Raw genomic sequence first — 14,042 nt, forward strand, 5'->3', positions numbered from 1 at the left:
AATCCACATTTGTTTGTGGATATGGCATATTAGAAGTTATGTGTGGGATTCAGCTAACCAGCCTCAACAGCAGAAGCCCTGCACAAGGAGTTCAGCTCACGCAATAGGGCTTTCCTTGCTCTCCACACACATACACACACACATTCCTGCCCCCCTCAAAACTGACTCAAGGTGGGGGGCGGGCAAAACCTCCAGAACAGCTCACCAAAGTGGAGTGTGAGAAGAGCGGGATTGTTCCATCAGGATGATTGGAAGAGCACAGCATTGAATTCCACCCAATATACCGTATTTTTCGCTCCATAAGTCACACTTTTTCCCTCCTAAAAAGTAAGGGGAAATGTGTGTGCATCTTATGGAGCGAATGCAGGCAGGAGGCAGGCGGGAAAAGCCGGCAAGAGCCATGCACTCTTTAAAGGGTGTGCGGCTCTTGGGGGCTTTTCCCAGAGGAGAGAGAAGGGACTGACTGGCCGTGTATTTATATTCCTGAAATATCTAAACTTCTAGCTGATAAATTTAAGTCTCTCATATTTAATAAAGCTACTGAGAATTCTATGGAATGTAAAGAGAGATGGAGAAAAAGTATGAGATTCTGGTTTTCTACAGAAAAAAATTTTATTGCTGACATTTCCAAATTTTCATTTAATTTATAGATTTATTTATTTTTTGGTGGGGGAACAAGCTTGATTGCAAAGATAGCTATAATTCTGTTGAACATTTCTATTGCATCGAAGCTAAAAATTCCCAAGCGAATGAGAAGAGTGATTCAGTTCTTTAGAGTATCTAAGCACTGAAAAGATTACAATGCCCTAGCCATATGTAATTCAAAATAAAAACAATACTTTAAAGTTGTAAAATAAAATTCTATTTTTCAAAATGGCACAAAATTTGCATGTTTGCTGAAACATACATGCATGTATGTCATGTGCAACACATGACAGTGTCTGGTTTCCTCACCGTGTTTCTGTCTGCATTAGGACAACAACTCCTGGTTGAGGTGGGATAAGTACCGTATTTTCCGCCCTATAGGACGCATTTTTTTCCCTCCAAAATTGAAGGGGAAATGTGTGTGCATCCCATGGGGCGAATACAGGCTTTTGCTGAAGCCTGGTGAGCGATAGGGGACGGTGCGCACCGACCCCTCTCCCTCTCCAGGCTTCAGAAAGCTCTACGCAGCCCTCCCAGGACCGGCGCACCTCCGCGCAACCCCCCGGAGCCCGGTGCGAAGCTGCGCCGGGCTCCCGAAAGTTGTGCAAGCTCCCAGAGCGATGCCAAAGCTGCACACAGCTTCGGCATTGCTCCGGGACCTGTTCTGGGGGCTGGGGTCGGAGGAAGCTCGGGCTTCCCCCGCTCCCAGCTGCGCAAGCTCCCAAAGCGATGCCAAAGCTGCGCTCAGTTTTGGCATCGCTCTGGGACCCGTTCTGAGGGCTGGGGTCGGGGGAATTTTTTCCCCTTTATTCCCCCCCCCCAAAAAAAATCTAGGTGCGTCCTATGGGCCAGTGCGTCCTATAGGGCGAAAAGTACGGTAATAAAAAGAGAACAGTAAAATGAGTAAAATGAGTAAAAAGAGTTTGGAGTGGAGTGTAAGGAATTCTAACAAAGTTCTGATTTTTCCCACAATGACTACTTCAACACTCCAATGTTTTTTGGGGGGAAAATATTTAACATCAAATATTTTTTTTTAAAAAAGTCTCTTTTGGAGTGGGGTGCCCCTATTTTGCTGTGCCCTAAGCATGCAGTTATGGACGTGGGGGGCGATGTGGGTTAAACCACACAGCCTAGGACTTGCCGATCAGAAGGTCGGCGGTTCGAATCCCCACGACGGGGTGAGCTCCCGTTGCTCAGTCCCTGCTCCTGCCAACCTAGCAGTTCGAAAGCACGTCAAAGCGCAAGTAGATAAATATGTACCACTCCGGTGGGAAGGTAAACAGCGTTTCTGTGCGCTGCTCTGGTTCACCAGAAGCGGCTTTAGTCATGCTGGCCACATGACCCAGAAGCTGTACACCAGCTCCCTCGGCCAATAAAGCGAGATGAGTGCCGCAGCCCCAGAGTTGGGCATGACGGGACCTAATGGTCCCTTTACCTTTAAGCCTGCAGTTAGTCTGCCTGTTGGGTAATCCAGCACTGCCAGTACCAATAACTTATTCTGAGCCAATCTGTTTTTGACCCTAAGCTTGGTTGCTGTTATTTTTGTGGATCAATAGCTAAATACCCATCACAGTCATGGATGGGAAGCTAAGGGCGATTGGATGGACATGGGCCTTGTGATGTCAGATAGCAGCACTACTTAGAACTCATGTCCTCTCACTTCCAATACCTTCCCAGAGCCGGCAAAGAGTTGAAAGGAGTCAGAGGCAATTGCCTAAACTGTCATACTATAGCACTGCCCTTCCAACGCGAAACAAAAGAGTACATCACACTAAAACTGCAATGTGTGGTCTACAGCCAGCAGCTCTCACAATCATCTCCAGTCATTCAACACTTCACTGTGCTTCGTCTTCATTACACAAAAGTCATTCTTATCCATGCAATATTGGTCTACATCATGAGCATCCTACTTCCAAATCCTCATCTTCCAACAAGCATTTCTCTGCAGCATCTGCAGCCAGATGTTCAAGAGGCTAAATTGTAAAGATGAATGCTTTGGAAAGGGAGAGTGCACTTGTTTGCCATCCAAATCACACAACTCACCCTGTAAGAAAGATTTACCACAGATTATTTACATTCTGCCTTGGCGGTTGTAAAGTCAGGCACCATTTTTGCCAGTTTTGCTTAAACTAGTTAGATGGTTCAGCAAAGGACTTGTTGAGCCTCTCTTATTTTTAACTGATGTGCAGCAAGCCTAGTTTTCTTTATTTGAATAGTTCTGATTATTATTCTGTGGAAAATCTTTCTGGGTGTGTTTTTTTTGTTTTGTTTTGTTCGTCTAGAAAAAGTTAGCAATGAGTGATTTGTTGTTGTTGTTTTTCCTCTTTTTGCCTTCCAGGATGACAAGGAAATTGATCTGGAGCATCTCCATAGACGTGTGAACAGCCTCTGCACAGATGACGAGAGCCCCCATAAACAGTTTTCCACCTCATCTATAGACTTGACTCCCCTGGACATTGATACTTTGCCCACGCGTCAAGCACTAGAGCAGATCAGTGACTTCAGGAACACTCATATCACTACCACAACCTTCATACCAGAACAGATCCAGACTCTTAGTCGTACGCTTTCAGCTAAAGCTGCTTCTGGATTCTCTTTTGGCAGTGTGCCTGAACACCGAACTGGCCCTTTCAGGCACAGGGCTCCGAACGGGGGCTTTTTCAGAAGTCCCATCAAAACGATGTCCTCAATTCCCTATCAACCAACTCCGACCTTAGGGCTCAACATCGGTAACGACCCGGACCGAGGCACCTCCATATAAAGCTTCAGACATTGTTTTGTCACTGTTTCTTTCTAGGACTCCCTTTGCAAGGAGCAGCTGTGATATTTGTGGGACTAACATGGATGTAACTTTTTAAAAAGAAATCAGGAGTATTAGTAACAACTCACTATCCTTCCCCTCCTCTTTTTCGCTTTCTCTCTACTTGAGGCCATGGTTTTCAGTCCAGCTCCTCTAGAGTAGCTCCATTAGCTCAACTGGTGTGTCTCTGGAATAAGCGCTTTCTAGAATGTATTATGGCCCCAACTCTGTAAACCATCAAATCAACTCATTCTGGCCAGTGGGATTACTCTGAAGTAACTTCAACTGAGCCACCATTAAAAAAACCAACAGGTCTGCCACTTCCCTAACGTTCTACTAGTACAGCATTTCATAAACTTGAAGACAAGGAAACAGACACTGAGCCTGTATCAAATATATGGGGTTATTTCACTGAAAGACCTTTGTATTGTTTCGCCTTTGAGTTTTTATACAATTGCAATAACTTCAGTCTTTTCTCTGTGTTCTGCTGCATCCATTCCAGTGCTTCACTGCTGTTCTGTGTCCTGTTAACTGTGGACCAAAGGCAAACCTTGCAGTATTTACAGTTTGGGGCGGGGTGGTGAGAGAAAGGGGAAAGAGAAGGGAGAGACCATTCAGGCCACCTAATATGAGAATGCAATTTTGTAGGATTTCAAGAAGCCATTGCTATGCCAGTAAAGACTACAGTTAAATCTCCTTTTTGCACTGCAACAGTGCATATGACCTTTATGTGATTGTACAGTGTTTCAAAGGTTTTCTTTTCCTTATGTACAGTAAACTGTATCATATGGCAGAATCCTCTGTTCTGTTAAATAAATTAGTAGCTCATACATAGATATATATATACACATATACCTTGGTATATGTATATATATATGTACTCATGTATATATCTAATAAAACGGAAGCTGATGCTATTGCAATTTGTCTAATAAAGCTTTAGTTTAAAAAAAGTGTTGTATACTGGAAAGATGTACAGGACAGGGGGTTTTCCGCAAAGAAAAGGAAGGGTGGTTTAATGTTATTTGCATTGTTTGATATTTAATGCCTTTTATTTTATTAGAACATCCAGGGCAATGTAACATTTGTACCTAGATGTGTAACTCATTCATTTAGGTTTTTGCATTGGCTATTCAGCTGTGTTTAAGGGTAACCTTAATCATCTATTACTTTGGAATTACTTTTGACAAAATGGGAAAAACTGGTAGGTAAAAACACACACACATATACATCGAGGGACAGCTGATTTTCAGTTCCCAAGGGCTTGAAAAACAGATCATGGAAGGTTAATAAATGCTCTTCGAAATCAATACTATCCATCATTGCAAGTGTGGTGTGAGAGTTTGAGGACGGCAGCGGTCGAGAAATATTGGTGTGGCCTTAATTGCAATCCTGTGTTACTCCAAGAATATAAAGGAGAGGGGAGGAAAACAAAAGAATGATCTCTTGTTTAAATCTTTATTACATATTCAATTATAGATGTATTTTTGACGTGAGTGCCAATTGTATAGAACGATAAACTGATGACGGCGAAAACAGTGCCTCCTTTGGCACGGCGGCATTTTTGAAGCTAACACTCTTACCTGTTTAGATCTGTAAAATGAGCTTTCAGTTGTAATCCTTAAAAACTAAAATGCGATTAAGTAGAAAGCGAGCCAACTTATCCCGTGTTTTATTTTTAATTTGTTTTAATACTTATTTTAACCTAACTCCATTATGTGACTAGGCCTTGATTATAGGAAGCAACTTAGGTGATCTGCTTTAGGAGAAATTTCAAGATATATTCTTCAGATCTATTCTATTTTGATGCTTAATTCTGTTCTGGGAAAGCATCTTGTACTGTCACTGTTTTTTGTATGAAATCTTCATAATATTGTCTACTGTGTAAGGCAGAACAATTTTCTTATCATGCAAAAGGCCATTTTGTTTCTAGGGTACAAGTGTTTAAAAGCATGCTCAACTTGTTTCCCCTTGTAACATTCATGAGCTCCTACACAACTGACTTTTTCGAAGAAGAAGAAGAAGAAGAAGAAGAAGAAGAAGAAGAAAGACAGAAAGAAATTTCTTTACAACAAACTAGAGGGATATACCAGATGTTGCAGTGATTTTAGTGATAAACCAATTATTTCAATGTGTTGCCTATTATACTGATACACAAAACACATTCTGGAGGCCTCAGTTACAAGTGGCAGAGCTTTCTGTGTATAATTTGTCTAAATAATTTGTCTAATAAAATTGTTTTCTAAACTTGCCTCTCTGCTTGTTTCGACTACCCTGTATGCGAGAAGAAACCACTGTCACCAAGCATACCCTCTGCAAGGTCCCAGTGCATGTTTACCTGGAGCCAGGTAGGGGTAGAGCCAGCTGTTAGCTTATCAAATGCATGGCTCTGGTCCGTTGTTTGCCAAGGCAACACAAATGCAATGCCAAGGGATCATTTGCAGGGTAAGCTTAAAAGGTGTGTAGAGAAGGAGGTACTCAATGCCTTACACCACCTGTTGATTATTCAACTAAAAATTCCTGCTCTCTGAGACTGATTTACTTTTCAGCAGAGTCAGTTTTAGAGTAGTGCAACCAGTGCAGCTGTACTAGGCACCATGCTGTTGGGAGCACCCAAAATGGGGCATGAGAGATGGGGGGGGGGCACCAAATTTTAGTATTGCCTAGGGCGCCACTGAAATTTGAGAGTCCAAAGTCCACCACTTGTTTTCAGGTTCACTTCCAGTTTCAAAGCTCAGGGACATTTGCGATTTGCAGCCCTCTGATCCTCTCCCACAAATGCATTCCAACCTTTATAACAGAATTGCAAAGGTTGAAAACCCCACGTTTCCCAAGTTACCTTGCCTAGTTTGGCTCTAATCATATTAAAATAGAAGGAAATAGTTTCTGAGTCCATCCCTTTTGTGCAGTAGGACTTTCCCGTTGGATTCGCACTATTTCTGGTGAATGAATCCAGCGAATTCTTAGCTTGCTGTATTGTGAACTTCCTTATTTCTAGGGATAGCTACAGGTTAAAATGCTTTATTAATATTTAATAATGTTTTTTATAATAATAAACAAACTATGTCTATTAATACCTTGTTTTTTTAATTAATATTTACAATCAAGGTGCCTTTAGAAAAAGCCAATGAGCTGTGCTCTCAACTGGGTTAGTTCCCAACAAAATACTTGTGGTAAAATAAAATCTTCATGAGACGATCCATTAAACCAGTAACTCTTGCATTATGTGTGGCAAGAAGCGTTGCGATGTGCTGTGAAAAATCAGGCTGCCTTGAATACCTACTGGAGTACAGAGACACTATAAAAATAATAATAATCTCCCCCCCCCTCAATTTTCTGCCAATATGGATAGCAACAGCACCCCAGCAGACAGAGCAATGACGCATTGTGATTCGCTAGAATAATAATAATAATAATAAATTTTATTTATATCTCGCCCTCCCCAGCCGAAGCCGGGCTCAGGGCGGCTAACAACAATTAAATAATCAAACAATCAAATAATCAAACATTCTAAAAACATTCCATTATAAAAATTAATTAAAGTCAAATTAATGGCAACCATTAAGCAAAATTCTGTGCAGGTTGCCAGAGGAGGGAGTCAGGCTGGGCCCTGACCAAAGGCCTGGTGGAACAACTCTGTCTTGCAGGCTCTGCGGAAAGATGTCAAGTCCCGCAGGGCCCTAGTCTCTTGTGACAGAGCGTTCCACCAGATTGGAGCCACAGCCGAGAAAGCCCTGGCTCTAGTTGAGGCCAGCCTAACCTCTCTGAGGCCTGGGACCTTCAGGATGTTTTTATTTGACGAGCGTAGGTTTCTCTGTGGGGCATACCAGGAGAGGCGGTCCCGTAGAAGTGGAATGCCCAGAATAATCTCATAATCATAGCATTAGTAGTAGTTCTAGGCTGGTTGATTTATATATCATTTTTCAGCCCAAAGGTCCCTAAGTGGTGAATGGTATATTAATACAACAAAAGAGACAAGGTAAGTTCAATAACATGCAATGAAACAGGATAGCAAAATCACAGCATAAGAGGAGAAAAATGAAACAAAGTCTTCCCAAACTAAAGGATTAAAGAAGGTTCTCCCTGACCCTACCAGAGCAAGAAACCTGAACAACAAGATAGGCAAAAAAAAAAGGCTACCCAAACTAGAATAATTGAGAGTAGACAAACAACCAGATTCTAACTACTCAAGTGTTCAGGGTGAACAAGCAAAACAAACTTTTTGCCTACAGAACAGATTTGTTGTGGGCTTTGAAATACAGTGGTACCTCGGGTTAAGTACTTAATTCGTTCCGGAGGTCCATTCTTAACCTGAAACTGTTCTTAACCTGAAGCACCACTTTAGCTAATGGGGCCTCCTGCTGCTGCCGCACCGCCAGAGCACAATTTCTGTTCTCCTCCTGAAGCAAAGTTCTTAACCCAAGGTACTATTTCTGGGTTAGCGGAGTCTGTAACCTGAAGCGTCTGTAACCTGAAGCGTATGTAACCCGAGGTACCACTGTAAATAAATCAGAGCACATCCAATATTAATAGCTGCCACAAAAGGAGGAAATCCAGCACTTCCTCCTGTAAACCTTGGGGCTACCATGAATCAGCTGGTGTGTGTCTCTGGTGCATGACTAATGGTGTTTCGGCTAACATTTCCATGAGCCCATGATGACTTGAAGCAGGAAAATGGCAGCAGTTTCAGAACATCAGCAGAGTGACTTCAGGTCAAGTGTTCACATGCTGCCCAAGCTGGATAATTTAGAAGACCAAGAAAGAACGCTAGTGTTACTGTAGCCCCTAGTCTTTGATTCAATGTACAGATGCAGCAATTGTGGTGACTGAGGACTTTTGCTTGGGTCAGAGTGGATTTTCCCCTTTCCCCTGCTCCTTCCCTAGGAAAAACACACTCTTCAGTGCAGCAGTCCAGAGAAAATCCAAATTGCTGTTTCTTCCTGCTGAGTACGAAAGAGCAGCTTTCCCTGGGGGAAAGCAGTGGGACAAGAGGAAGTGTTGATGGGCATCTAATTTGCATAGGGAAGGTGTTGCCTGTTCTTCCCTGGACTGGATTAAGCAGCTGATCTATAGTACTGGGTTGCTGTTCAGCCTTGGACATTAACGAAAGTATGGCTGACTAACCAGCAGGCCTCCAGATGATGAACTCCAACTCCCATCAGCCTCGGAAAGCATGGCCAATGGTCAGGGGAAATCGGAGTTGCACTCCCAAAAACATGTGGAGGACCACTGGCCCCCACCCTTGAACTAAATGAATTAACGGTGCAATCCTTTGCATGCCTACTCAGAAGCAATTCCCACTGAGTTCAGTGGTACTTGCTCCAATGTAAATGTGTTTGAAACCTAAAACTGGCTTAAAGCCAAGCAATCTATCTTAACTGACTGTAGATCAGGTTGCTTATTCAGTAGCAAAACACCCTACCCAAGAGAATTGTTTCATTTAAAGTAAAACTGTTTGGACTATGTTTGTTGGTTTGTTTGTATTATCTTGCTTTCTGTTATGTTGACTGTATCAGAGTGGCGTTATTTCGCAGAAAAGTAGGAGAGAAATAAGCTTAAGCAAAACTATATCAAACGCAACAGTGGTTGTGTGCAAGGCTGGCCTGTGCTTGGCTACCACCACAGAAAGGCATCTAAGAGAGAGATTAAGTTTCACAGGAATGCAACATGGAGGTGGGAGATTGGCAAGATGGGGCAAGGCAGGCTTGTTGTGGTACAGCTGCCCAGCAAATTTTTGAAATCAGTGCAGGCATAAATCAGTAATACCATTAAAGGTAAAGGGACCCCTGACTATTAGGTACAGTTGTGACCGACTCTGGGGTTGCGGCGCTCATCTCGCTTTATTGGCTGAGGTAGCCAGCGTACTAAGACCTGGGTGGCACTGTGGGTGAAATCACAGAGCCTAGGGTTTGTTGATCAGAAGTTTGGCGGTTCGAATCCCCACGACGGGGTGAGCTCCCATTGCTCGGTCCCTGCTCCTGCCCACCTAGCAGTTTGGAAGCATGTCAAAGTGCAAGTAGATAAATAGGTACCTCTCCAGCAGAAAGGTAAACAGTGTTTCCATCCATTGCTCTGGTTCACCAGAAGTGGCTTAGTCAGGCTGGCCACATGACCCGGAAGCTGTACGCCGGCTCCCTTGGCCAATAAAGCGAGATGAGCACAGCCCTAATTCTCTTAAGTGCATATATACATACACACAAAAATCATTTATTACTCAGTACCTGATGACTCACAGCTAAATGTGTGAACAGACTACACGGGAAGGGAGGGCATGTTTGGGACTGCAGTGATATTTGTGGTACATGACCTGTGATTGCTCTTTAGCACATGCAAGTTGCCATTTGAGGCTGCAGCCATTAAATGTGAACATATATGCGTGAACAAGCTAAGGAGGTGGCAACAGGAGGGCAGAAGCAGTTGCAGAAAAAACCAGTGTCCTTCTATTATGTGCAGGAAAAACAACAGCAATATCCTTTATTCCCAATGCACTTCAGATAGACTTTTTCTGCTTTTGCTAGTGTGTATTTTTAAGTGGACTGAGCATATCCATTACCTGGATTTCAGAGAAGGTGGTCAGGTTTGATACATTAGTTAACTATATTCCCTTGAAAAAGAGTTTGCCTATAAATACATGAGGAATAATATTTTTGCTGCTCAGTTGCTGTGCTTTTTCCCCTAAATATCTCTTGCATGTTTAATCCCCCTTGTTGTTTTGATGCATACAATTAGCCCTACATCTTCCCTATGAGCAGAGAGGGGACTGCACAAACTGTGAATAGAACAACAAGCCCTGCAGTGTTTTGGGTGCTATAAAGATATTGTTGCATGCCACCCCAATCTCCAAATAGTGTGAGATTCCAGAAGTTCCTTTTGAAAATGAGGCACAGCAGAGACTGTGGTGTCATAGACTCTTAGAGTTGGAAGGGACCAAAGGGTCATCTAGTCCAGCCCCCTCTAATGCAGGAATCTCAGCTGAAGCATCCATGACAGGTGGCCATCCAACCTCTGCTTATAAACCTCCAAGGAAGGAGAGTCCTCTTGTGGCAGTCTGTTCCGCTTCAGCCTTTCTCAACCTGTGGGTCCCCAGATGTTGTTAAACTACAACTCCCACCACCCCTAGCTAGCAAGGCCGGAGCTCAGGGATGATGGGAGTGGTAGTCCAACAACATCTGGGGACCCACAGGTTGAGAACCGCTGCACTATATGATATATAGCTTCTTTACACATGTCTACAGCCTGAGCCTACAATGGAGAGGTTCACATCATTAAACCCAAAAACGGTCTTGTTTTTCCCAAAGCCACAGCTGTGGATTCAAACAGAAATCAACCATTGTGCTTGGACCCTCTTCTCCAGCTTGCCTTTACCAGCTTGCAACCTTTATTCCTCTAGGTCACAGCCAACCCTAAAGACTCTAATTCAAACTCTGGCTTTGTCTTCTAACTCACTCTGAGCTAGAGGAGGGGCCCCACCCATCTTGTGACTGATGGACCTCAGTGGGCCATGGGAAAGAAAGTTTGAGAACCCCTGTTCTGTGAGCACAGCAGAGACCAAAAAGTAACCAATAAATGAAACCAGTTGTTTGTACCAGTTGGTGAGCTGTAACTATTGGTTACAACCAATGTCCACGTGGAACATAATTTATAGAAAGCAAACCAGAAGATGTATGATTTCTCTCTGGCTCTTTCAGGAAAATGGGGGGGGGGGGAGTGTAAGGGGAATCCTTAAGAAAGATGTTTGCAATCTGCTGCATCTTCTGCAGCCAGTAGGTGGCACTTCAGCACTATGCTTACCAGCTTTCAATTTTAAATAAGTTTCTAAATCTCTGGCTATCAGCACAGATCACTTCCAGACTGCCACTGTTTTACAAACAGGATTCAGTTGCTTCTCAGCAGATTCAGGTTGTGCAGTTAAAGTGGATCTGGCATCCTTGCACAACATACCCACTTCCAGAAAAACCACCCTTACTTTTTGCAGTAAGGAAAGTAAATGTGGGAAATTGTACTGGAAAATGTGGGGTGACAATTCCTTTGAAATGGTATTGTTTAGCTTCCTCACAAATCGAATCAGAATGAAGGCACAATAAACCGTCAATGTCATATAACCTTCCCACAGTGCAAACAAATCAAGATGAATGCCTAACACATAGGCCATCTAGAAGCATTTCAACTTAATTTTGTTAGAGAGCATGTGTGTTAACATTTGCAGCTCACTCCAGAAATATAACTCAATTCTCTAAGTCTAATATTTTAATTAGTAAAATGGGATCGTCTGATGCTCAAACCTTTTTTACCCAAGATATATGGTTTTGAGGTGGGATTAGACACATTCATGGAGAATGTATCTATCAGCAGCCATTAGCTATCAGGGTCAAATGGAATAGGCATTGCTTTGAGGCAGTACAGTGGTACCTCTGGTTGCGAACAATATCCGTTCCGGAGGCCCATTTGCAACATGAGCAGAACGCAACCCGCGTCTGCATGTGCGCAGGTCGCAATTCGCCACTTCTGTGCATGCGCATGATGTCATTTTGTGTGTCTGCGCATGCGCGAGCAGCAAATCCCAGTACTTCCGGGTCGCCACAGGACGCAACCTGAAAATGTGCAACCTGAAGCAAACGTAACATGAGGTATAACTGTATACTGCTGAATACCAGTCGCTAAGAGGAGCATGACAGCAGGGAAGGAATAGTTAAACGGGTTTTGGGGGGTGGGTGATCATTCTGGATTATACCTGTGGGTCCCTTCCAAACCTGTGATCCGGTGTATGCGGGGTAAGAATATGTGGAACCTGCTAAACAAGCCAGATTTCTTTCTTTGTAAGATAATGGCCTGAGCTGACCGGTTAGGCACTGCCATTTACATGTCCAAAGAGATTTCACTCTTGCCATAGAAACAAATGAGTGGGCCTTTTCTCACCTCACCTGGCTGGATGCTGCATCATCCTAGGATGGAGAATAACAGGCCAAGAGGGGGCTGTGAGCATGTAAGTTTTGGCTGGTGCTAGAAGCTGGCAACACAAAGGCTGACCTTGTTATGTGCTGGACCCAGGGTTAGATATTCGGGGTCTTCTAATGGGAACCTCATAAGGAACCAAGATCTGTTGAAGTGTTCATACTCTGAGCTCCCCCAACCCATGTTCAAGTTGTACATATGTGTAAATAAAACCATATATCCTAAAGACACTATAGTCTCCACTGACCTTCAATCAAAGGAAACTAAACTCTGGATAGGCCCAGGCATTCCTGAAGCCTCTTGCTGCTTGGAGATTGGGGTATATACAGCAATGCCCTGCCTTTGGGTTTCTCAGAAACATCCAGCCATAGTGGAAAGCAGAATTCTGGATGTGATGGAACTTCAGTCTATCAGAGACTCGTCTGATCTAGAAATTCCCTTCACTGATCCCAAATATGTAGCAGCGATTATGTAAGCAAGTTAAACTTAGTCACTCTATGCATGCTTAGGGGGTCCTTTAAAAAAAACCAAAAACCTACCGGTATGTGCAGAAAGATAATGCATGCTATCGTGCTTGCAAATTCCAGTAAGGGGAAGGTGGGTGGCTCCGTTTCAAAGCTGTGGCTTGAAATCATGTCCTGGATGCAGTGACTGTGAAAAGAGAGAGAGAGAGAGAGAGAGAGAGAGAGAGAGAGAGAGAGAGACGTCAATGCCAATGTAGCTTTGATAGGGTAGTAACCTATGACAAGTCCTTTAGTGTAATCTATTTAAAGAATAAAGTTGCCAGCTTAAGTACATTTCAGAATTGCAGCAATAGTTTTCTCTTCTCCTTTTGCAACTTTTCCTTTCGGCAGTGAGCCTGAGAAGGCATTTTCACTGGGGGGAGGGATTCCACTGAAATCAATGGGATTTACAAGCAGGCGTGTTTATAGGGTTGCCACCTTTTAACTTAGTAAATTATGGACACTCCAGCTGTTCATTGTATTGACAGGGTGGGAGGCGGAGGAAGCAAAGCAGAACCTCAAGGGATTTGTTGAAGCTGTTATAAATCAAGTGTTGTTGTTATTATTATTATTCTCATTCATAAATAGGACATGTTGAAAGCTTACCAGTGCCCTGCTGTTGCAATCCTTTACTCTCTGGAGGGCTTTTTTTAAAAGCAGAAAGATGGGCTTAAATGTCTTTTTAAAAAGAAAGAATCAAAAGTGGTGTTCACATTTACTAGGCATTGTATTTCTACAAAACAAATTCTCATTAACCTTTTTTTTAAAAAAAAAGTTAAAGCATGTTTGCTGCTGTTGCAGCACTTTTACTTCACAGTTTTATCCTAAACTAAAACATGCCTGCTTAGCCCCACTGTGCTCCATGGGGGTCTTACTTCCAGGAAAAAGTGCAGAGTTGGACCCTGTCCTATTTTTGCACAGATGGAAAAATTGTCTGACATATATCTGTCGGACGTACATTCTTAAGGGAGGGGATTGGCAAACTCCAGGTCCGGGATATGTGTTCTCCTTTTACTATGGGAAAAGATTTCCCAAAGGTAAACCATCCATAAAAAAATTATGAATGGGTGGCGACGTGGCAAGCCTACACAGCTCTTATTATCAGGGCTCGTCGCCACTGTCTCCATGCGGCTCGCAAGCCT

General features: G+C 43.2%; 1 protein-coding gene across 5 annotated transcripts in view; it reads left to right on the forward strand.

Moving 5' to 3' along the window:
* The window catches only part of GRID2 (glutamate ionotropic receptor delta type subunit 2), a 787,745-nt gene extending 782,053 nt beyond the window's left edge, over positions 1-5,692 (forward strand). For 2 of the 5 annotated variants that reach the window (XM_083398274.1, XM_083398275.1), the window contains one exon: positions 2,984-5,692. In XM_083398274.1, coding sequence (XP_083254400.1) covers positions 2,984-3,406 — 423 coding nt within the window. In that variant the 3' untranslated portion in view covers positions 3,407-5,692. The remainder of the gene's footprint in view (positions 1-2,983) is intronic. The other 3 variants (XR_014501814.1, XM_083398278.1, XM_083398277.1) reach the window with 3 other exon arrangements.
* The last annotated feature ends 8,350 nt before the right edge of the window (positions 5,693-14,042 follow it).

This window comes from Podarcis tiliguerta (genome assembly GCF_965153285.1).
Source record: "Podarcis tiliguerta genome assembly, chromosome: 9".
NCBI lineage: Eukaryota > Metazoa > Chordata > Lepidosauria > Squamata > Lacertidae > Podarcis > Podarcis tiliguerta.